General features: G+C 38.4%; 1 protein-coding gene across 6 annotated transcripts in view; it reads left to right on the top strand.

The window, feature by feature from the left end:
- EPS8 (EGFR pathway substrate 8, signaling adaptor) overlaps nt 1-25,868 on the top strand; it is a 196,986-nt gene that overhangs the window by 105,642 nt on the left and 65,476 nt on the right. For 5 of the 6 annotated variants that reach the window (XM_070371146.1, XM_070371147.1, XM_070371149.1 and 2 more), the window contains 2 exons: nt 15,690-15,769; nt 18,858-18,931. The exons of the other annotated variant lie outside the window; for it this stretch is intronic. In XM_070371146.1, coding sequence (XP_070227247.1) covers nt 15,711-15,769; nt 18,858-18,931 — 133 coding nt within the window. In that variant the 5' untranslated portion in view covers nt 15,690-15,710. The remainder of the gene's footprint in view (nt 1-15,689; nt 15,770-18,857; nt 18,932-25,868) is intronic. 6 annotated transcript variants of the gene reach the window in all.

Raw genomic sequence — 25,868 nt, 5'->3', positions numbered from 1 at the left:
TAAAAATGCAGAAACTTGGTAAGCCCAAGGGACCCTGGAAAATCCAGAAATGATTGTAACTAGCCTACACATCCTGAGAAACTGAAACCTGAGCCTCTAGGGAGAGACATTGAGGTTCACATCAGAAAGGCTCAGCAGTGAGGGTGAGGTGAAAACAGGAGGAAGAGGTGGCAGTGTGTTTCAAGAGAACTTGGACCCCAGGTGCCTCCCCACTGTCCAGTAGGACTAGAAGTTTACTCCCTGGAGAGTGTCAAGTGGAGAACTCATGAGTGGGAGACACCAAGGCACAGATGGAGGGTAGAGGACTAAGTGCAATACTTAATAAGTAGTGAGACACCCTCAGGGTATTTCAGTTCCTCCCCCAGATTTTGGAAGTCAGATATGTATTCTCTAGGTATGAAACCAGAAGATGCTTTGAAGACTGATCCATTTGTGCAGAGGACTTACAGGTATTAGTAGTTGGGGTCTCCAAGTGGAACAGCCCAGCCAGATCACTCTGCAGTGAAGCCCACCTGTTAACAAGACCCACCCATTGACACAGACTTGGCAGTCAGCTTTTTAGTGCTCCATCTTTAAGGTGAGGAACAACCAGTGATCACCAGACATTTGAAGAAATCCGAAGACCAAAACAAACCTAGATTAAACAAGGAAATTGACAGAAACAAAGACAAGGGCGAATAAAAGTTTAAAATACTGTTGTTAATATTCTCAGAAATATCAAAGAATACACTGCAATTAGGAAATACGAAGAGGTGCTTTAAGGAAAGAAACATGTAGGGCATGAAAATGTACTCCTGAAAATTAAAAATTGATGAAGAACAATGAGAAATTAAAATGTATTTTGAAGATAAAGTTGAGGAAGCCACTCAAAAAGTAGAACAAACTAACAGGAAATGGAAAACAAAAGCGAATAGACAAGAAAATTAGAGACTCCATCCAAGAGGTCCTATTCTGAATAATAAGCTTTTTTTTTTTCTAAAGAAAATTTTAAAAATGTAGTGAAGAAACTGTGCAAGAAATAACTCAAAATTTACTAGAATTTAAGGAAAATGATTTTCAAATTTAAAAGGCTTATTGAATTTCTAATATATTAAATTTTAAAAAACACTCCTACACTGATGTATTCATGAAAACATCAGGGGAGAAAATCTGAAGATCGCCAAATTCCAGAACTTGCAGAAAGAAAAAAAAAAATAGGCCCTTATAGAATACTGAGAATGACCCTTGTCATCTCAGGAAAAACAGTGAAGACACAAGAATAATGCCTTCAAAATTACAGGGCAAAAATAATTTGCAGTATGAAATTTGAAACTGAGACAAAATATTGATCATCTATGAAAGCAGACTAAACACATTTATAGTTACATAAAGCTTCAGAAATTACCTTTCTCATCATACTCTTTCTCAGAAAGTTCCAGAAGTATGTGCTTTTCCAAGATTTAACAAAAAAAAAAAAACAAACTTTAAGAAAGTGGGAAAGTTGGGATCCAGGAAACAAGGATCTAAGATAGGAGAAAGATGAGGCTAATGAAGGAGAAGATGTTGAATTTGGGTACCACGATGAAAGCCTGCTGGAGGCTTAGAGAGTCATCAGTTCTGATCATGGTAGGAATATATAGAGATCAGAGAGAAATGCCCACAGAAAGAGGAAAAGGATAGTCTAGATGGTGTTTAAATGTACTGAAAGAAGACCACCACTTATGGTGGAGAGTAAAGGAATGAAATTAATAAAAGTACATAGGAGAACTAAGGGTCAAGGGTAGGATAATTATTAATGAAGAGAAAAGAGTGTACAAAAAAGGAAATTTAACCCCGGTGTACTGTTAGTGGCAATTGCACAGACACGATGAACTGAACTTGCTGCTGCTGCTGCTGCTAAGTCACTGCAGTCATGTCCGACTCTGTGTGACCCCACAGACGGCAGCCCACCAGGCTCCCCCGTCCCTGGGATTCCCCAGGCAAGAACACTGGAGTGGGTTGCCATTTCCTTCTCCAATGCATGAAAGTGAAAAGTGAAAGTGAAGTCGCTCAGTCGTGTCCGACCCTCAGCGACCCCATGGACTGCAGCCTACCAGGCTCCTCCGTCCATGGGATTTTCCAGGCAGGAGTACTGGAGTAGGGTGCCATTGCCTTCTCCTCGAACTGAACTTGGGTCTAACCAAATAGATATACATGTAACTTTGCCTTCTGTGGTGCTCATTCTCATCGTATCTCCAGCTTCATTCCTCCTTACGCCCTCCCTCTTCAAGTTATTCTGCAGCAACTCTGAACTCCTGGTGGTTTCCTAACTGTATGAAGCTGACTCTTATCTTCACTCTTCCCTTTTCTCTTGTGGTTTACCTGGTTCATACATCACGAACTGAAGACCGGAAGGCTTTTAGGATCTGAATGCCCTCCCCTTCTCAATAGGAGGGGCTCACCTAGTCTTCTGCGCTCTGCTTGCCACATTGTATCATAAATGATCCTTTTCATGTCTCTCCCGCACTGTACCATACATTTCTAAAGGCCTTTATCTTGCCTTCTTTGATTTAATCCTTTGAGGGAGGTTTTGTTCTGTAGACTCACCCCTAATCTAGCTCTCTTGAACTCTTTACTGTGCTTTGCATTACCTGTAATGTGCTCATTTCCTAAATATGCCTTTTCCTTCGTTTTTTTTCCCCCCTCTAAAATTTCCCCATCTCTGTAAGATGGACACGTTTTCAAGGAAGGCTTTGTTAGTGTTGGATATTCTGTGAGTTTGATGGGGTGCCAAGGGTTATTTTCTTAGCAGGAGTACCTACTGTTGAGCAGTTATTTTCATATTCAGCCAAATGCAGGTGATCACTGGAATTGACATTTTTTGTTTTGACTATTTTCTGTTGCATCACTTTCTAACAGCATATTAGGACTGCTTCTGTTTCTGAGGATAAATGAAAAATAGTATTTTGAAAGGAGTGCATTTTTGTATTTGTCAACAAAATATTAAGCTGTATTGAATAATAGGAATAAGAAAAAGTTCAGAATGGTTTGAGAGTTTTATCTTATCTGCCTAGTCATGAACTTGCCATGGGCTTATAAAGTTATGTATGTTTAAGTGGATATGCTCTGATACCTAGAGCAGTACACAGGGTCTTCTATCAGAGTGAAATACCTGCCCCCGTGTAACCATTATGCTGATATTTGGATCTGTAAAACTGTGTCTTGCTAAAACAGATCAAACAAATTGAAATAATGAATAGTCTTTGATAAGATGTGAGACTTCCATGTCTTCTTATCAAATTAATGTTTGAGTGATATGGCAGACAGGGAAAGATGAAATAAGATGGGAAGTAGCATCTTTTAATAATGTATCTGAGAAGCAGAGTAGGGGTGATGTGACCATGTGCATTATAATATATCAGTAAGCTCATCTGATCTTCACTTGTACTTTTTTTTCCCTAAAGTCCTGTATCAATCCTGATAAGTGTTCAACTTAAACATTTTTACTTCTAATAACCTAATAACTCCTAAAACCTATGTATTTATGTTTTGGAAAAGTGGGATGAATTCAGCACAGCATTTGCTTAAAGGTGGCATTTCCCATTTTGTGGGTTGTGACCATTTCTAAAATTATGTTGTCTAGTTTGTAAACCATGGGCTCTCTTAAGGAGCTGTACTGAAAATTTAGAGCTAATTGCCTGCCATGTTCTGTTTATTGTTTAACATCCTTTGCTCTAGGTAATGCTGAGGAAGGTAATCTTGGCAACAGGGTAGTTAAATATTAAAATGTTATGTCTCATCTGTGGGTCAGAGCTCTTTTCATTGTACCTGTAAGGTTTTATGATTTACTATTTTTAGGGACCATTTAATACATCATAATGAAATTTGAATTCAGGAGTTTCGATTTCACTAAGGATAATTTAGAACTTTTTTTTTTTTTGTCTTTCTCTCCACCCAGCTGGGTTGCATCAGACCCAGATAACTCTTTGTTTGCCTTTGTTAAAGATATGTTGACCTGCATTAATTTAGTATAGGGCACTACCATGGGAAAAGGACGTTTAGCAATTAAGATATATCATATATTATATGAAGTCCTGATTTCCTCATGGCTTTTGTTTTGTATTAGTCAATGGCACCAAGTTTAATTTTGGAAACCTTCTACCGAGGTTCGTACAATATCAGTGAATAGTAACCCTCAAGGCTGATGTACAAGAAGAAGAAATTTGAAAAAAAAATTATTGGGGGAGGTGGCAGGTGGGGTGGGTGAGATGGTCTTCTTGACTTCTTTTTCCAAAATGTTCTCTGAATTCTGCTCAGTTGAGGAATCAATTGACAGAAGAAAAATTTGTATTTTTATTTGTACCCTGAGAGAAAATGTCCCCAGTGAGTATTTTCCCGCCTCTTCTGAGAATCCGTGCCCAATAACTCTTTACTTCTGGGAAGATTGGAACGTCTTAAATAATGTTTACTTTTTAAAATTCTGATCATCTTTTGCTGGTGGTAGCCAGGGGTTTTTGCTAAGGGCTATAATCTCTCTCATGCCCTGATTTTAGTAGCTTTCTTGGTTTTGTTTTCTAGTTCTTTTCTCTCTTTAGCAGTATTCTTTTCTGGGTGCCTGATGTCCTCTGCCGGCATTCAGAAGTTGTTTTGTGGAATTTACTCGACGTTTAAATGCTCTTTTGATTAATTTGTGGGGGAGAAAGTGTTCTCCCCATCCTACTCCTCCGCCATCTTGGCTCCTCCCCTCTAGCAGTATTCTTTACCCAGCACAACTGAAGCTTAACTCAGATCTCTGGACCACTTGAAATAGGAGTTTTATAGGGAATGAATCATCAGGGCTTTTTATTTGGTGAATCTAAACTTCTTTTTTGTTTTTCCATCTTACCGGTTTAATATTTAAAAAAAAAATAGAATAAATAAAGTAATGGTGGGAAATACACACAAATCTCTATGTAGAATAATTCATAATAATTTGTGTTGATAGTTCTTCCTCAAGGAGATGGAGCATCACTGTCCACCCCTTAAGAGTGTTCTATACATACTGACCTCCTTCTCAAGAGGGCTTGTGTAATGGTGGTGAGGAAAGTCACTTTATCATGGGGAGACCTGACAAATGCTGCCAAGGTCAGCATAAACCATGTTGAGTCAGGGTAGCAGCATGTACTAGTCTTGGTATGGTGTGATGAGAATGGCACATGTCTCTATGTCTTTCTTCCAAAATCTATAACTCCATTCTAACCATGACAAAAAAATCAGTCAAACCCCTATAGAGAGACATCCTACAGAATAGCAAAGTGCAGCACTCCTCAGAAAACTGCCAAGGTCATCATTGCAGGTTGAATTGTGTCCCCCCAAAGGAAATGTTCATGTCCTACTGCCCTGTACATACTAGTGTGACCTCATTTGTTTATTTTTAATTTAAAATTCTTTTACGTTGAAGTATGGTTGATTTTATAATGTTGCATTAGTTTCAGATATACAGCAAAGTGATTCAGTTATATGTATTCTTTTCCCATATAGGTTATTATAAAATATTGAGTATAGTTCCCTGTGTTTGCAGTATGACTTTGTTGGTTGTCTGTTTTATATACAGTAGTGTGTTTATTGGCACCCCACTCCAGTACTCTTGCCTGGAAAATCCCATGGACGGAGGAGCCTGGTAGGCTGCAGTCCATGGGGTTGCTAGGAGTTGGACACGACTGAGCGACTTCACTTTCACTTTTCACTTTCATGCATTGGAGAAGGAAATGGCAACCCACTCCAGTGTTCTTGCCTGGAGAGTCCCGGGGATGGGGAAGCCTGGTGGGCTGCCGTCTTTGGGGTCGCACAGAGCCGGACACAACTGAAGTGACTTAGCAGCAGCAGCAGCAGCAGCAGTAGTGTGTTTATGCTATTTGATTCCTGGGTTGGAAAGACCATCTGGAGGAGGGCATGCAACCCATTCCAGTATTTTTGCCTGAAGAATCCCATGGACAGAGGAGCCTGGTGGGCTACAGTCTATAGGGTCACAGAGAATTGGACAAGACTGAAGTGACTGAGCATGCATGCATAGTGTGTTTATGTTAATCCCAAACTCCTAATTTATCCCTTTCCCCTCTCCCCTTGAGTAAACATAAATTTATTATGTTTGTGGGTCTGTTTTGTTTTATAAATTCATCTGTATCACTTTTTTTAGATTCCACATATAAGCAATGTCATATGATATTTTGTCTTTGTCTGGCTTACTTCTAGTGTGATAATCTCTAGGTCCATCCATGTTGCTGCAAATGGCATTATTTAACTCTTTTTATGGCAGAGTAATATTCTACTATATATATACATTTTTTTTAATACACTACATCTTATTTATCTGTTCATCTATTGATGGACATTTAGGCTGCTTCCATGTCTTAGCTACTGTAAATAGTGCTGAAGCGAACACTGGGGTCTATGGATGTTTTCACATTATGGTTTTCTCTGGATATATTCCCAGGATTGGGATCACTGGATCATGTGGTAGCTCTGTTTTTAGTTTTTTAAGAAATCTCCTTATTGTTCTCCGTAGTAGCTGAACCAATTTAGTTTGTTTGTGAACCCCTCATTCAGATAGGGTCTTTGTTGATAAACCAAGTTACCATGAGATCATACTGGATTGGGGTGAACACTAATCCACTGACTGGTGTCCCTATGAAAAGAAGGGGATTTGGACTCAGAGACACAGCAAGCAGAGGTCATATAGAGGCAGAGACAGAGACTGAAGTGATGCATCTACAAGCCAAGGAAAACCAAAGGTTAGCAGCAACCATCAGAAGCTAGAGGAGCAAGGAAGAATTCTTCCCTGTAACTTTCACAGAGAACTTAGCTCTGTTGACACCTTGATTTTGGGCTTCTCACCTCCAGAACTATGAGAGAATAAATTAAATTTATGTTGTTTTAAGTTACCTGATTTGTGATAATCTATTATTCCAGCCCTTTCAGTCATCAAAAGCATGGAAACTTTGAGAAATGTTCACACTCTAGAGGAGCTTAATGAGTCATGGGGACTAAATGTAATGTGGTATTGTGGATAGGATTCCAGAAAAGAAAAAAAAAAGTAAAAAGATGAAGGAACTCTGAATAAAGTATTGACTTTAGCTAATAAAAAATGTTGATACTGATTCATTGTGACAAATATACCATATTAATATAAGATATTAACAAGGGAATGGGGAATTCAAGAATTTTCTGTGCTATCTTCATAATTTTTCTGTAAACCTAATATGATTCAGAAATTTAAAATTTTATTTCAAAATACTGTAGTTTTAATAAAAGGCTGCAGTCTTAATAAGACTTCAAGTGTATTCAGTGGACTAAATAAGTCTCTTTAAAAGGGTGGCAGGTGGTGAGGAGGCACTAGAATCTACTTTAGCTGATTAATTACATCACAGGGTACTTTTGAGTCAAAAATTTCCACTGCTAAAGTATATGCCCCTTTAAAAGTCAATTTGTTGTGGCCTTTTTCACAGAACTAGAACAAAAAATTTTTTAATATGTGTGGAAATACAGAAGACCTCAAATAGCCAAAGCAATCTTGAGAAAGATGAATTGGAAGAATCAGGGTAACTTGCTTCAGACTATAGTACAAAGTTACAGTCATCCAAACCATATGGTACTGGCACAAAAACAGACATATGAATCAATAGAACGATAGGTTAGAAAACCCAGAAATAAACCCATGCATCTAACATGAATTCAGTACAACAAAGGAGGCAAGAATATACAATGGAGAAAAGACAGTCTCTTCAATAAGTGATGCTGGGAAAACTGGACAGCTACATGTGAAAGAATGAAATTGAAACATTCTCTGACACCATACACAACAGTAAACTCAAAAATAGTTAACAACCTAAATGTAAAATGAGGCACTATAAAACTCCTGGAGGAAAACATAAGTAGAACACTCTTTGACATAAATATCAGCAATATCTTTTTAAATCTGTCTCCTAGAGTGATGGACTGGCACCCCACTCCAGTACTCTTGCCTGGAAAATCCCATGGACGGAGGAGCCTAGTAGCCTGCAGTCCATGGGGTCGCTAAGAGTCGGGGATGACTGAGCGACTTCACTTTCACTTTTCTCTTTCATGCATTGGAGAAGGAAATGGCAACCCACTCCAGTGTTTTTGCCTGGAGAATCCCAGGGATGGGGGAGCCTAGTGGGCTTCCATCTATGGGGTCACACAGAGTCAGACAGGACTGAAGCAACTTAGCAGCAGAGTGATGGAAACACAAACAAAACAGAAAGTCAGTTTATTGTAGCAACCAGTATATAAGACTGTAAGTCCACTATTAGTCATAGAGATAATATAATGTGGAAGGTACACATTCTGATGAAAGGTTTTATCAAGCCTGTATAGGGAGGGTACATGTAAAAAGGAAAACTCATACATAAATAAATATATACAGATTTCACTTTAAATTCCTCATACCACTTGTGAAATTTCATGGAAACCTTGCTCAGAAATTGTTCAAGATCTGATCCAACCACTCTCTCTTCCCCATATTCCCAGTAGCAACTTCCATGTTCCCATTCAGGAATTCCAGTTCCAACTGCCTGACCTGCTCTCTTCAGAGATCTGAGTCCCAGATCCATAGATTTGGGAACTCTTTTATTGTATTTTTTCAAAAAATTTATGGGACTATAGTTGCTTTCAGTTCAGTTAAGTTCAGTCGCTCAGTCATGTCCGACTCTTTGCGACTCTTTGTGCAGCATGCCAGGCCTCCCTGTCCATCACCAACTCTTGGAGTTCACCCAAACTCATGTCCATCGAGTCGGTGATGCCGTCCAGCCATCTCATCCTCTGTCATCCCCTTCTCCTCCTGCCTTCAATCTTTCCCAGCATCAGGGTCTTTTCAGATGAGTCAGTTCATCCCATCAGGTAGCCAAAGTATTGGAGTTTCAGCTTCAACATCAGTCCTTCCCATGAATACTCAGGACTGATTTCCTTAAGAATTGACTGGTTGGATCTCCTTGCTGTCCAAGGGACTCTCAAGAATCTTCTCCAACACCACAGTTCAAAAGTATCAATTCTTCAGTGCTCAGCTTTCTTTGTAGTCCAACTCTCACATCCATACATGACTACTGGAAAAACCATAGCTTTGACTAGATGGATCTTTGTTGGCAAAGTAATGTCTCTGCTTTTTAATATACTGTCTAGGTTGGCCATAGCTTTTCTTCCAAGGAGCAAGCATCTTTCAATTTCATGGCTGCAGTCAACGTCTGCAGTGATTCTGGAGCCCCCCAAAATTAAAGTCTGTCACTGTTTCCATTGTTTCCCCATCTATTTGCCATGACGTGATGGAACAGGATGCCTTGATCTTAGTTTTCTGAATGTTGAGTTTTGAACCAACTTTTTCACTCTCCTCTTTCACTTTCATCAAGAAGCTTTTTAGTTCTTCTTTGCTTTCTTCCATAAGGGTGGTATCATCTGCATATCTGAGGTTATTGATATTTCTCCCGACAGTCTTGATTCCACCTTGTGCTTCATCTAGCCCAGAATTTCGCATGGTGTATTCTGAATGGAAGTTAAATAAGCAGGGTGACAATATAAAGCCTTGACGTATTCCTTTCCCAATTTGGAACCAGTCTGTTGTTCCATGTCCAATTCTGACTGTTGCTTCTTAACCTGCATACAGATTTCTGAGGAGGCAGGTCAGGTGGTCTGGTATTCCCATCTCTTGAAGAATTTTACAGTTTGTTGTGATCCACACAGTCAAAGGCTTTGTCATAGTCAATAAAGCAGAAGTAGATGTTTTTCTGGAACTTTGTTTTTTCTGTGATCCAGTGGATGTTGGCAATTTGATTTCTGGTTCTTCTACCTTTTCTAAATCCAGCTTGAACATCTGGAAGTTCACATTTCACATACTGTTGAAACTTGGCTTGGAGAATTTTGAGCATTACTTTGCTAGCATGAGAGATGAGTGCAGTTGTATGGTAGTTTGAACATTCTTTGGCATTGCCTTTCTTTGGGGATTGGAAGGAAAACTGACCTTTTCCAGTCCTGTGGCCACTGCTGAGTTTTCCAAATTTGCTGGCATATTGAGTGCAGCACTTTCACAGCATCATCTTTTAGGATTTGAAATAGCTCTAGTGGAATTCCATCACCTCCTCTAGATTTGTTCATAGTAATGTTTCCTAAGGCCTACTTGAGTTTACATTCTGGGATGTCTGGCTCTAGGTGAGTGATCACACCATTGTGGTTATCTGGGTCATGAAAATCTTTCTTGTATAGTTCTGTGTATTCTTGTCACCTCTTCTTAATATCTTCTGCTTCTGTTAGGTCCACGCCATTTCTGTCCTTTATTGTGCCCATCTTTACATGAAATGTTCCTTTGGTATCTCTGATTTTCTTGAAGAGATCTCTAGTCTTTCCCATTCTATTGTTTTCCTCTATTTCTTGGCATTGATCATTGAGGAAAGCGTTCTTATCTCTCCTTGCTATTCTTTGGAATTCTGCATTCAAATGCGTATATCTTTCCTTTTCTCCTTTGCCTTTAGCTTTTCTTCTTTTCTCAGCTATTTGTAAGGCCTCAGACAACCATTTTTCCTTTTTGCATTTCATTTTCTTGGGGATGGTCTTGATCACTGCCTCCTGTACAATATCGTGATCCTCCGTCCATAGTTTTTCAGGCAGTCTGTCTATCAGATCTAATCCCTTGAATGTATTTGTCATTTCCGCTGTATAATCCTAAGGAGTTTGATTTAGGTCATATCTGAATGATCTAGTGGTTTTCCCTACTTTCTTCAATTTCAGTGTGAATCTGGCAATAAGGAGTTCATGATCTGAGCTACAGTCAACACCTGGTCTTTTTTTTTTTTTTTTTGCTGATTGTATAGAGCTACTCCATCTTTGGCTGCAAAGAATATAATCAGTCTGATTTCAGTATTGACCATCTGGTGATGTCCATGTGTAGAGTCTTCTAGTGTGTTGTTGGAAGAGGGTGTTTACTATAACCAGTGCGTTCTCTTGGCAAAATTCTGTTAGCCTTTTCTCTGCTTCATTTTGTACTCCAAGGCCAAGTTTGTCCATTACTCCAGGTATTTCTTGACTTCCTACTTTTGCATTCCAGTCGTCTATAATGAAAAGGATGTCTTTTTTGGGTGTTAGTTCTAGAAGGTCTTATAGGTCTTCATAGAAGACCAGCCTGGCATTTCTCATGATGTGCTCAGCGTATAGATTAAACAAACAGGGTGACAGCAGACAGCCCCGTCATACTGCTTGCTCAATCTTAAACCAGTCTGTTGTTCCATACAGGGTTCTAACTTTTGCTTTCTGATCTGCGTACAAGTTTCTCAGGAGACAGTAAGATAGTCTGGTATTCCAGTTTCTCTTAAGAGATTTCCACAGTTTGTCATGATCCACATAGTCAAAGGCTTGAGTGTAGCTGATGAAACAGAGATTGATGTTTTTCTGAAATTCCTTTGCTTTCTCTATAATCCAGTGAATGTTGGCAATTTGATCTCTAGTTCCTCTACCTTTTCTAAACCCAGCTTGGACATTTGGAAGTTCCTGGTTCGCATAATACTGAAGCCTGAAGCCTAGCATGCAAAATTTTAAGCATGATTTTACTAACATGGGAGATGAGTGCATTTGTCCAATGGTTAGCATATTTTTTGGTACTACTCTTTTTGGGAATTAGGATGAGGATAGACCTTTTCCAGTTCTGTGGCCACTGCTGGATCTTCCAGATTTTCTGACATAATGAATGCAAAACCTTGATGGCATCATCCTTCAGGGATTTGAATAGTTCTGCTGGAATCTCATCACATCCACTAGCTTTATTAACAGCAGTGCTTCATAAAGCCAACTTGACTTATGTACAGATAAATATCTACATATGGTTTATATATGTGTGTGTATATATATATATATTTGTATGCATGTATGTGTACATATATATATGTGTGTGTGTATATATATTTGTATGCATGTATGTGTATATATATGTGTGTGTGTATGTGTATATATATATATATATGCATGTATGTATATAAACCATATATATGGTTTCCCCAGTGGCTCAGCGGTAATCTGCCTTCAATGCAGGAAATGCAGGTTCAGTCCCTGGGTCAGGAATATTCCCTGGAGGAGGACATGGCTTCCCATTCCAGTATTCTTGTCTGGAGAATTCCATGGGCAGAGGAGCCTGGTGGGCTATAGTCTGTGGGGTCGCAAAGAGTCAGACATAACTGAAGCAACTGAGGACTCAGCATATATATGGTCCATATAAGTATAAATAGGGTATATCTTTCAAAAGCCTAAGGGAAAGCAAACATTTGTAATTGTTTCCTTTGCAAAGAGTGCCCTGTATTGCTTTGTTTAAATATCTGAAAGCCTCCACAGTGCTACATGAGCATCTGTGACAAATGACACTATGGTTGCTAAAGAGGAAAGTTTCTATATTTAAAATTCAGTTTAGCAAATCAACATTTTCTATTCCTTTTTCAAGTGTCTCATTCTGACAAATCAGTATTTTAAAACAAAACACAAACCACGCATTTATTTGACTGTCATGAAGAATTAAACATGAAAAAGATGAGCTGTGGCTATCGCTTTTCACTAAAACCACCTGCTGTGGTTTTAAAATGCAAACTAGACCAAAATCACTATAAACCCTGGGGGTTTAATTTATGTATTAAATGAACCAGCTTGTTTTAAAGAGTATTTTTTTTTTTTTACCTTTAGGAGAAACTTGTACATCTATCTCATTTGATCTTTTGTTAGCCCTGTGAGCTGCTGCTGCTGCTAAGTCGCTTCAGTCGTGTCCGACTCTGTGCGACCCCATAGACGGCAGCCCACCAGGCTTCCTTGTCCCTGGGATTCTCCAGGCAAGAACACTGGAGTGGGTTGCCATTTCCTTCTCCAATGCATGAAAGTGAAAAGTGAAAGTGAAGTAGCTTAGTCGTGTCCGACTCTTAGCGACCCCATGGACTATGGCCATGGACTATGACATGGGATTTTCCAGGCAAGAGTACTGGAGTGGGGTGCCATTGCCTTCTCTGAGCCCTGTGAGCTAGAGAGACCAAATTGCCTCTATTTTACTGATGAAAAAATAGAGAAAGAGGCTTAATTGACTTGCTTAGGCTAGTTAGTGCCAGAAAGGGTGTTAAAGTTCTAGGCTTTTGTGAAAGCCTCTGTCCTAACCTTTAGCTCCCTGGTGGCTCAGCAGTAAAGAATCCACCTACAGTGAAGGAGATGCAGGAGACGCAGGTTTGATCCCTGGGTCCAGAAGATCCTCTGGAGGAGGAAATGGCAATCTGCTCCATTTTTATTGCCTGGGAAATCCCATGGACAGAGGAGCCTGGTGGGCTACAGTCCATAGGGTCACTAAGAATTGGACACTACTGAGTGACTGAACACACACCCACACACTGCACAGAGACACCATAATGTTATCTCAGGCCTCTGTCCTGGCCCAAATTCTAGAATGTAACAGTGGTATGCTCTCTCTTGATCCTATAGGCTTATGAGAACCAACTGTGAAATATTCAGGATTGCGTAAGGTGCTGTTAAACCATTGCTAGCTTGGAATGAGCCATAGTGGGAATATTTATACAATGCAAATCAGGAAGTATTACAAATCAGGGTTCTGTTTTTCTCTAGAGAACTGGTTTACCTCTGTGCACTGATTGTGTATAAGTATAAATCAAAGGAAAATCAACAACAGTAATAAAAACAGAAACAGTAATATAGTATAAATGTAATTTTATGGGTGCACTATTTACCTAGGTTAAAGGTCAATATTTCTTTGTTCCTTAATTTAGAAATTTGCTTCTAAGCTGTAAATAAATATGGACAAGACTCTCAGAAAATGTTGAATTAAACTTGAGTGTTTTGAGGACCTTTATAAATCTTACCCATTCTTTAAGAATTAGGTCAAATTCCAACCCTTCCAAAAATTATGGCGTTTGCCTTGCTTTTCGTATCTCAGAACCTCAGAATTAGATTTAAAATAGAGCCTTATACCCTGGGACCTATCTACTGTGTGTTTCATATGGATTGGTTTTGTCTCCATAAGAATACAGTAGACTCTTTGAAGAGTAGGATGTAGACTTCCTGTCCATCCTTCTTTCTTCGAATTAATATCTAATGAACACCCAGCCTGTTCCTGGTACCATTCTTAATGCTTAAGAAACAGCAGTCATCGGATAAGTCTCTGCCCTCATGGAGCTTAAAGTCTAATGAAGAATCAGGAATTAATTTAAACAAATGAGAAGTTACAACTGTGGTAAATACTTGGAAAAATTGTGTATAGTGCTGATTGTATCTGATAGTGGGCTTTTATCTATTCACAGAAGTCAGTAAATGCTTCCCCAAGGACATGGTGATTGAACTGAGATCTGAAGAATGGGAAAGAGTTAATTTGAAGTTACTAGGCCTTGAATATTATTATAGACTTTCTGTGCCCTCCCTGTTTAAGTTCCCATAAATCATATACCCCCCCAATTGGCCCTGAATTTTCCCTTTGTAATAGTAACAACAATTTAAAATATTAAATTTACTTACTACGTGTATGTTTTTCGTATAGACTATTGGCCCAATAGTCTCTTTTGATCTTTTGATCTCCTTAGGAGTCCCAGTATTCATCATAGTACCTGACATGTAACTCACACAGTAGTTGTTAATGTTTCTATTCTCTTTGCCTTTGTCTCATAATAAAGCTGGGATCCGTCCCACCTTCCTCTCAGTTATTGAAGCAACATAGTAATGTAATGCATACAAAAGTCAGACATGTAAGACGAGAGCCAAAATAGTTTAGTGCCACAGAAACCAGGAAGGGCCAAGTATTTAGGGGTGAATAGAAATAACTCAGGTGTAGGAATGCTGTCTAGGAGAAAAAGAAAAGGCCATTGGATATGGCAATAAGGAAGTTTTACTTATTTGCACTCATCTTATTTGAAGGAAATTTATTCAGTTTATGAAACAGATTAAAAATGGTTTCTGAAGAGAAGTATCTGGTATTAATTTTATAAGTTGCTTTTCTTATAAAGAGTAAAAGGAATGTATAAATGAATACCTTCTTGAAAAAAAGGTGTATCCAAGTGTATGGATAGGATGTGGTCAGATATGCTTTGAAAGAAGGAATAAAGAATATGGAAGGAAGGAAAGAAGGAAGGAAGAAAGAAAAGCTAGATACAGAAAAAAAAAAAAAAGACTGGAAGAAACTGACAGGACTGTTAAATGGTTATCTTTAAATGATGGGGTTGGGTGATACTTTTCCCCTCAGTCTATTTTGTATTTTGTGCTTTTCTGTATTTTTCAAGTTTTTTTTTTTAATTTAATGAGTTTATATTACTTTCATAATGAAATACTAAAATAACATTTCATAAAATTGAGTAAAATATAGAATTATGTTTATCTAGTTTGAGGGTTCAGAACTATATTTACAATTTTTCTTTTACTCACCTGGGGTTTGATCCCTGATCAGGGAGCTAGATCCCATGTGCTGCAACCAAAGATCCCACATGGTGCAACTAAGACCCGGGGCAGCTAAATAAGTAAATAAATATTAGGAAAACAATTTTTAAATGGCAATTTAATCTTTGTTTGTATGTCCATATGTAATTCTGGAGCCTGAGCTTTCAAAGGGTGGAGATATTTATATTTCTAGCGTCATCCTGGAAGTGACACGTATTTTGTTGAATGAATAACTTTAAAGCTGAGATGTCTCAACCTTTTTACTGCCTTCAGTCCATGAACCTTTCTCTTTTCAGAACACAAGCATTAAAATCACGATGAATGGTCATATTTCCAGTCATCCCAGTGGTTTTGGAATGAATCCATCTCAAATGAAGTAAGTTGGAAATTTTATATTTAATTTCTTGCTTATTTTAATTTGTTTTGGTGGTTTTAATTGTTTTATATTTTAAGCAAAAAGATCTGTTTCACTTATTTATGTAGTTCATTCCTCAATAAATAATTTCTTTGTAACACTAAGATATGTTAATGTTAAAAGTTTACTGTGTCTCAAAAGAAAAAAGATGGTTAAGCAATCAACCCCAATGACAGTGATCTAATTGAAGACGTTTTGTTCTGGTAATTTATGTATTAATGGTTTCATAGTTGAATATGTACTTTATTTCATAGCTTTTACTTTCTCTGGAGCATTCAATTTTTGTTATTTGTAAAATATTTGCACTTGAGGAAAGTTAAATGTCATCTAGTCCAGTCTCTCAAGATATTTTCCATTGTGTAAAATAAAAAAAAGGCCAGTTCCTGTGGCTTTAGATATAATTTGAAATCAGTACACTGACTTAAGTGGCCATTGCCTTTTATACTGTGGTTAATATTGTTGTTATTTTATATTGGTCATTCTGATTTAGAGTTCACTGTCTTTCATAGCTCGGTTATTCACATTTTTCAGGGCTAGCCTGTTCACATTGCTTCACCTTATCTTTTTACAAAGATGATTGCCAATACCTTTAGTGCTGGTCAGTAAGAGACACCAGGGGAGTATGTCAGGTGTCATCTTTATCTTGTCCATCAGTTTATTCAAGTCAGAAAGTTTTACCACAGCTTTATTTTTTCCTTTTTCTTATAATAAATATCCATTTAATCATGAATTTACTATAATTTCTTCTATTAAGGAATTCTTATTTCTATCCCAAACTGTTCCTTCTCTTCTAACTTTATTTGTGGGCTTTATCTCCTGCTTGAATTTTTACAGCCCCTTTCCATCTGGTTTTGTTCAGTTGCTAAGTCATGTCTGACTCTTGATGACCCCATGGACTGCAGCACACCAGGCCTCCCTGTCCTTCACAATCTCCCAGAGTTTGCTCAAATCCATATCCATTTGGATAGCATCAGTGATGCTCTCCAACCATCTCATCCTCTGCCACACTCCTCCTTTTGCCTTCAGTCTTTCCATCTGGTTACCTTGCCATTAATTCCTGGATTGTCTTTCTTAAAAAGTAGTTTGGATCATGTTTCCGCCCTCTATAAAGAGAATAGAAATTTAATTCTTAAGCTCTCTATTTGCCTTCCTTGCTTCTTGAGCCATTCATCTCTGTACATCCCATTAGATGCTTATTCCTTCAGCAGCCATACTGTTCTTGAGCAAGATCTACATGCTTTTTCCTCACTTAATTCTCACCTGCTTCTGGAGCTGCCTTCCATTCTTTTAGATTCTGCTTAAATGCTAGTCAAGTCTTCTTGAGCATACTTATAGAAACTGAGTCTTTTTTTGATGTTTTATCTATTAGTTTTACCCAGATATCACATTCTATAGTAACCATTTTACTTGTTGTATTAACAATACACTCCCTACCCCCACGTTTGTTGTTTAGTTGCTAAGTCCTGTCTGACTCTTTTGTGACCCCATGGACTGCAGCCCACCAGGATCTTCTGTCCATGGGATTCTCCAGGCAAGAATGTTAGAGTGGGTTACCATTTCCTTCTCCTAAGGATCTTCCCAACACAGGGATCGAACCTTTGTCTTCTGCATTGGCAGGCAGATTCTTTACCACTGAGCCACCAGGGAAGCTACCCACCTTACTCCTCATTTTTCTAGATTTTCAGTTCAGTTCAGTTGCTCAGTTGTGTCTGACTCTTTGCAACCCATGGACTGCAACATTCCAGACCTCCCTGTCCATCACTAACTCCCAGAGTTTACTCAAACTCATGTCCATTGAGCTGGTGATGCCATCCAACCATCTCATCCTCTGTCATCCCCTTCTCCTCTTGCCCTCCATCTTTCCCAACATCAGGGTCTTTTCAGATGAGTCAGTTCTTCGCATGAGGTAGCAAAAGTATTGGAATTTCAGCTTTAACATCAGTCCTTCCAATAAATATTCAGGATGGATTTCCTTTGGGATTGACTGGTTGGATCTCCTTGCAGTCCAAGGGACTCTCAAGAGTCTTCTTCAACACCACAGTTCAGAAGCATCAGTTCTTCAGTGCTCAGCTTTCTTTACAGTCCAACTCTCATATCCATACATGACTACTGGAAAAACCATAGCTTTGACTAGATGGACCTTTGTTGTTAAAGTGATGTCTCTGCTTTTTAATATGCTGTCTAGGTTGGTCATAACTTTCCTTCCAAGGAGCAAGCGTCTTTTAATTTCATGGCTGCAGTCACCATCTGCAGTGATTTTTGAGCCTGAAAAAATAAAGTCTGTCACTGTTTCCCCATCTATTTGCCATGAAGTGATGGGACAAGATGCCATGATCTTAGTTTTCTGAATATTGAGTTTCTAGATTTTAGGGCTTAATAAATGTTTACTGAGTAAATTTTAAAAATTTAAATAATGTTTACTTCACATAACAGTAAATTGGAAGTAGGGTATAGCTAGTCAGATTTAATGATAAAGTGTTATTTTTGTTAACTTCTCTTTAAGCATTTGTGAAAACAATAGTGTCTATTTTGCTATAGTTTGAATGACTGAGAACTTTTTATAATTGGATCACTCAAAACTCAATTTAGTATGGTAAACTTAAATTTTTCTAAGCTAGCTTCAACCTTATTGAATCTCCATGGCTGTTTGTTTGTTTTTTTTTTTGAGTCTGTATTGAATTTGTTACAATACTGCTTCTGTTTTTATGTTTTGGTCTTTTTTTGTTGTTCACAAGGTATGTGGGATCTTAGCTCCTCTACCAGGGATCAAACCTGTACCCTGTGCATTTTGAACACAAAGTCTTAACCACTGGACCACCAGGGCAAGTCCCTTGGCTGTGGTTCTGACTTGGCATTCGAGAGAATCTGTGTTGGATCAGGATCCGATAGTCTATTTCTAGACATAACCAGCTGTATAAACTCTACATACTTTTCTAAAAACACATGGTGATTGTGGTACACTGGAATTTGCATTTGTAGTTGGGACTTTTTATTGCTTCGTTTGGACTTTAACTCATCACACTTACCTTTTTTTATTTTTTTATTACAGTGGCTACGGATCATCAGCCACCTTTTCCATGGACAGAGATCACAGTTCACGAACAAGTGCAAAGGCTCTCTATGGTATGTTCGTATATTTAATGGGGGTATAAATACATTTCTGACTACTTTTGCAAATGACATGTTCAAAGCCACAGTTTGAACCTATGACTTGTTTATATTATTGGGAATGAAGTAGAGATAAATGCATAAGGATTATTCTAAAAATAATTTTTGTGGAATCTACCAAAGCCATAATGTCTACGGGCTGTCATACAATTTAGAACTACAGATGAAATGTATTCAGTGCTTTCTATGGAGACCTAAGTACCTTAGGTAGATTTCCCCATCTAATGATGTGTGATGTGTTTGTTGATCTTCATGACATTCTGTTGATCATGGGCTGACAGCGGGACTTCTTCCTTACAGCTCTTGAACTTCTGGGGTAGCATTACAGTTTAACCAATAGCCCTTATGTAATTTCTTAGTGATCTTTCTCAAACTTCCATTGTCTTCCTTCTGTGGTCCCAGCTATAAATACTGTTTTTTTTAAACTTCAAATATAAAATAGAATTCAATACGACAAAGAAGTTGAGGACTCCTGAAACATATCACATGTGTTTAGAAAGACATTTGCTTTTATGGGATCTGTGTGGCCTTTTGTTACTGTTTACCCACAGAGAATGAGATTAGTGCTGGGGTGAAGAGCAAAGACTCTGGAGCCAGCCATCCTGGTTGAAATCCAGTTCTACCATTTATTAGATGAGTGATCCTGAACAAATTACTTTACCTGTGTGTCCCTCATTTTGCTTATCTGTATAATGGAAATATCTCATAGGCTTGATATAAGAATTTAGTGAGCTACTACATGTGAAATGCTTAGTACAGTGCCTGGCAAGCAGAAAACGCTGTATATATTTGCTATCGTTGTTATCAACTGTAGGAACCAATAGCATTTTCTCAAGTTGAAATTCTTTTCTTTTTACATCATTCAGAGCTACAGAATTTTGGCTGTGGTAAAAATGACTCATTCCAAGATTTTGTGATTCTTTCTCTTCCTGTATATCCAGTGACTAGACTTTAGAACTCAAATGACACATCCATAAAATGGATTTTGTATCATATACATTTTCCTATGACCTTGTCAATCTGATTAGCTTTGGTTTCGGTTCTCTTGAGTACAGTATTGTGACATTCTTACCATGCCCTAGTCATTATGAGTTGTAGATCTAGAGAATATATTCAACAAATATTTATTTTGTGATTAATATGTGCCCAGAACAGGGCCAGTAATATATGTGCCCCAAACAGGGCCAATGATAAGGTCCCTTGACTTTATGAAACTTGCACTCTAGAGCATGACTTAAAGAAACTGAAAAGGGAAAAACTTTTTTCTTTTTTGCAAAAATAATTCCTTCAGTCTTTCATTTTAAGCCAGATACTTACTTGTTTCTGTGTGCCTGGCTGTGATCTTCACAGTCTTTACATGTCATTTGATTCATTTCAGAGATGAATAAGAGATGGTCATTGGTTGGGCACTGTTTTGGTGAGGTAGACCTGTGCATGTGACATTATAAAGTGCTGAATAAGCTCGGATGGCAACGAGGTACAGATGGTGGTGCAGTGGGGTCAGCTCTTCTATGTGAGTGGGGTGAGCAGGAGGAATTTCATGGAGAGGTTAAACTCTGAAATTCTCCAGGCATTTGTGGGGCTAGAGGGTGCCTTAAACAGTTGTGTTAACCCTTTTAAAAACAGACCCTAAGCTCCATGAATGTGGGCCACCTTTGCCTTCTTTGCTTAAGGATTCCCTAAATTTAGCTCAGTGGCTAATGTATAACTTATGCTCAGTTAACACCTGTAGAATAAATATAGTGCATCAGTGAGTAGTAAACAGTTGAATACTAACTGGAGGGTTCAAGGTGGTACATCAGGAAAGAAGATCAGAAAACAAACATAGACCACATTAGAAAAAAACAATGCACTGGCATCTGGACATTGTTTAAAAGGAATGACTGGTCAATGAAGTGCTTTAATGGAGGTGGGGGTGGGGGGAGAATAATAGGTCCTATTTATCTTGAATCACTCTGGTAGCAGGTGAGGATGGATTCAATGTATATGGATAGGAATAGATGAATCAGAGACCTAAATAATGTAGATAAGTCAGATATATAAATAACAACCCAAAGATTTTTGTTAAGGAGAAAGAGTATTAAGCTTTTCACAAATACTATAGATTCAAAGGTCTATTTTCAGAGAGCTAAGACAGGAAAATCACTGCACATGGTGACTGCAGCCATGAGATTAAAAGACGCTTACTCCTTGGAAGGAAAGTTATGACCAACATAGACAGCATATTAAAAAGCAGAGACATTACTTTGTCAACAGAGGTCCGTCTAGTCGAAGCTATTGTTTTTCCAGTAGTCATGTATGGATGTGAGTTGGACTATAAAGAAAGCTGAGTGCTGAAAAGTTGATGCTTTTGAACTGTGGTGTTGGAGAAGACTCTTGAGAGTCCGTTGGACTGCAAGGAGATCCAACCAGTCCATCCTAAAGGAGATCAGTCCTGGGTTTTACACAGGATTGATGTTGAAGCTGAAATGCCAATACTTTGGCCACCTGATGCAAAGAGCTGACTCATATGAAGACACCCTGATGTTGGGAAAGATTGAGGAAAGGAGGAAAAGGGGACGACAGAGGATGAGATGGTTGGATGGCATCACCGACTCAATGGACATGGGTTTGGGTAAACTCCAGGAGTTGGTGATGGACAGGGAGTGGTTCATGGGGTTGCAATGAGTCAGACATGACTGAGCAACTGAACTTAACTGAAGACAGGAATAAGGAATAAAAATTAAGACTCACTTTCAAATGTTAATATTTTTGTATTGCGAGCAATTTCATGAAATCATTGCTCCAAGGATTGAATCTTTAGCTTTTTTTTAATTTGTTTTTTTTTCATTCAAGGATAATTGCTTTACAGAGTTTTATTGTTTTCTGTCAAACCTCAGCATGAATCAGCCATAGGTGTACATATGTCCCTTTTGATCTTCCCTCCCATCTCCCTCCCCATCCCACCCCTTTAGGTTGATACACACCCCTGTTTGAGTTTCCTGAGCCATACAGCAAATTCCCGTTAGCTATCTATTTTACATATGGTAATGTAAGTTTTCCATTGTTACTCTTTCCATACATACTCTTTCTTACCCTCTCCTCCCCTCTCCCCATGTTCATATGTCTATTCTCTATTTCATTTTCTCCATTGCTGCCCTGTAAATAAGTTCTTCAGTACCATTCTTCTTCTTCAGTACCATTCTTTTCTGATTTGAAAAGACCTTTGGGAAAGATTGGGGGCAGGCGGAGAAGGGGACGACAGAGGATGAGATGGTTGGTTGGCATCACTGACTCAGTGGACATGGATTTGAGTGGACTCTGGGAGTTGGTGATGGACAGGGAGGCCTGGCGTGCTGCAGTTCATGGGGTCACAAAGAGTTGGACATGACTGAGCAATTGAACTGAATCTTTCTTCTGGATTCTGTATATATGTGTTAGAATATGATATTTATCTTTCTGACTCGCTTCACTCTGTATAGTAAGTTCTAGGTTCATTCACCTCATCAGAACTGTCTCAAATGCATTCCTTTTTATTGCTGAGTAATATTCCATTGTGTATATGTACCACAACTTCTTTATCCATTTATCTGTCAATGGACATCTAGGTTGCTTCCATGTTCTAGCTATTGTAGATAGTGCTGCAGTGAACAATGGGATACATGGGTTTCTCTGAATTTTGGTTTCCTCAGGGTATATGCCTAGGAGTGGGATTGCTGGGTCATATGGTGATTTTATCCCTAGTTTTTAAGGAATCTCCATACATCTTCCATAGTGGCCGTATCAATTTACATTCCCACCAACAGTGCAAGAGTGTTCCTTTTTCTCTACACCCTCTCCAGCATTTATTGTTTGTAGATTTTTTTTTTTTTGCATAATACAAGAACCATTTATTATTTCTCACGAGTCTAGGAGTCACAACTCTGGTGACCTGGGCTGAACTTGGTTTATCTTATCTGGGCTCACTGATGTGATGGCCATTCTGACCAGTGTGAGGTGGTATCTCATTGTAGTTTTGATTTGTATTTCTCTAATAAGGAGCGATATTGAACATCTTTTCATGTGTTTTTTAGCCATCTGTATGCCTTCTTTGGAGAAATATCTGTTTAGATCTTCTTCCCACTTTTTGATTGGGCTGTTTTTCTGTCATTGACTTGTCTGAGCTGCTTCTATATTTTGGAATTAATCCTTTATTAGTTGTTTCATTTTCTGTTCATTTCTCCCATTCTGAGGATTGTCTTGCTTATAGTTTCCTTTGCTGTGCAAAAGCTTTTAAGTTTAATCAGGTCCCACTTGTCTACTTTTGTTTTTATTTCCATTACTCTAGGAGGTGGGTCATAGAGAATCTTGCTTTGATTTATGTCATCGAGTATTCTGCCTATGTTTTCCTCTAAGAGTTTTATGGTTTCTGGTCTTACATTTAGGTCTTTAATCCAGTTTGAGTTTATCTTTGTGTTTGATGTTAGGAGGTGTTCTAATTTCATTCTTTTACATGTTGCTGTCCAGTTTTTCCCAGCACCATTTATTGAAGAGGCTGTCTTTGCCCCATTGTATATTCTTGCCTCCTTTGTAAAAAATAAGGTACCCATAGGTGCATGGGTTTATTTCTGGGCTTTCTATCTTGTACCATTGGTCTGTGTTTCTGTTTTTGTACCAGTACCATACTGTCATGATGACTGTAGCTTTGCAGTATAATCTGAAGTCAGGAGGGTTGATTCTTCCAGCTCTGTTCTTCTTTCTCAAGACTGATTTGGCTATTCGGGACCTTTTGTGTTTCCATATGAATTGTGAAATATTTTGCTCTAGTTCTGTGAAAAATGCCATTGGTAATTTGATAGGGATCATATTGAATCTGTAGATTGCATTTGGTAGTATAGTCATTTTCACGATATTGAGTCTTCCTACCTAGGAACTGAATCTTTAGCTTTTAAGTAGTAAATTTTTATTCCCCCCTTTTTACATATAAAGCAAACCGGTGCTCCTTTCTAAGGTGAGGTAATTTGTCAAAATAACATAAATTTAAAAATCTTGACTGTAAGGAAAAAAAAATAACAGTTAATTTGGGGTAGTGTGACAAAAATGAGCAGCATATAGGTAAACAGAAGACATAAATAGAGTGATGGAAACAGGCAAATGCAAGAGGCAATCATCAGGAAGAAAGAAGACTCAGCAGTGTGTTAGGCTTAGATGTCAGAGGGTTTTAAATTTCTTGAAGTTGCAGGTAACATTTCACTCCTCCTTGTAGCTAATACTCAGCTTTCCCTCTCAGCACATTGTCCACAAAGACACACATGTCCATTATGCCTTCCCTCTGACAGGTTCCCAGTAAATGCAGTGAGTGAATGGGATGAATGGTTACATGGATGAATGGCAGCATAGAAACATGTCCAGGTTTTGAACAAACCTCCTCTAGTTTATTCAACTGGAATAAAATTCCAGTGGAAGCTCTAACTATATTTAGTTAATTTTAGGACTGTTTAGCCTCCCAAACTGCATAGTTTTAACTTTTCTTTTGTAATTAACATGCTGGTAAAGGAGAGATTTGTAATGTCATTTATTGTGTCACAGTGTATACCTTTAAGATTTATCCTCTTTGATGATTAAACCAGTTGAATAAATCTTTTAAGAATTCACTCGCCTTCATGGGTGGCACATGGATTCCTCTGGGATGTGTGGGCATTATTTAGCATGCTGCAACATGAGTTTCACGGTAATGACCACTGTTTTTTATGTACCGAGCACAGGCTACAGCCTGTGTCAGGAGTTTCATGCAGCTTGGTCTTTTTTATGAGAACACTTTTCAGTCTGACACCATAATGCACCGTTATGACTGCTTCAGTATCTCTCTCAGAGAGGCAGTGCATGGGTTTGGGGGGCCACGTGATCCATGGCTGAATCATAGCACTTCTACCAAAAGGGCCGCCGTTTTGAGCAAACGATTTAATCTGTTGGTCCCAGTTCCCTCAACTGCAAAATAGAAATGATGATAATAGTGCTTCATATACATATAATATTGTGTATATGAAAAAATAGAAGTAGTGAACCCATCATAGTAGTGAGGAAGGGTATAGGACGGTAACTTTTAGTCATGGGTTCTCAGATGCATCAAATTTAATATTTTACTGTTAACTCCAAATGATGTCATACATCTCATCTCAGTGATACTTTGCCAGGAATAAGAGGTAATCTTCATCATATATTTTAAAGTTTGCATCCCAGCTATCACTAGAAATATTTTTTCATAAGTCCTATGAATGTGAACTGCACAATTATGATAATAAATTTGCTTCTTCTAGCTATATTCTTTAATTTATTCGAGGAAAATGGTTAAGTTGTGCGGCAGTTTTAATCACCCTAAACTGTCATTTATTCATTATTATACAAGAAATTTTAAAGCCAGCATGTGAGAGGCTCTGCATCAATAAAGTTCCTGACAACATAAGTAGGAAATACATATTAATTTCTCTCTTCTACAGTTTCTTTCTTTTCTTATCTCACAGTGGTAACATTTCATTTGGCTGCCATTATCAGGGAATTGAAAATTTTATGTATTTTTTTTCCAGCTAGCCTGCTTGTCAAAGTCTTTTTTTAAGGGAAATGCTTGTAAAAAGCCTTAGACATTCCCTTCTGTTGGGGCGTGGCTCCTGTAACCCTTTGTCCATGACTCAGAGGGTCAGTGGCGCATACTCCAGCGTGTGTACTGTGAGACGCTCAGAGACTGCATTCCTTACCTTTGTTGCTGTTATTGTTGTTTAGCTGCTAAGTCCTGTCAAACTCTTTGCGACCCCATGGACTGTAGCCTGCCAGGCTTCTCTGTCCATGGGATTCTCCAGGCAAGAATACTGGAGTGGGTTGCCATTTCCTCCTCCAGGGTATCTTCCTGACCCAGGGATGAAACTCATGTCTCCTGCAT

The sequence above is a fragment of the Bos mutus genome, chromosome 5 (assembly GCF_027580195.1).
Source record: "Bos mutus isolate GX-2022 chromosome 5, NWIPB_WYAK_1.1, whole genome shotgun sequence".
Lineage (NCBI taxonomy): Eukaryota > Metazoa > Chordata > Mammalia > Artiodactyla > Bovidae > Bos > Bos mutus.
The sequence above is the reverse complement of the archived record's forward strand: the minus strand, read 5'-3'. Positions and strand labels throughout refer to the sequence as shown.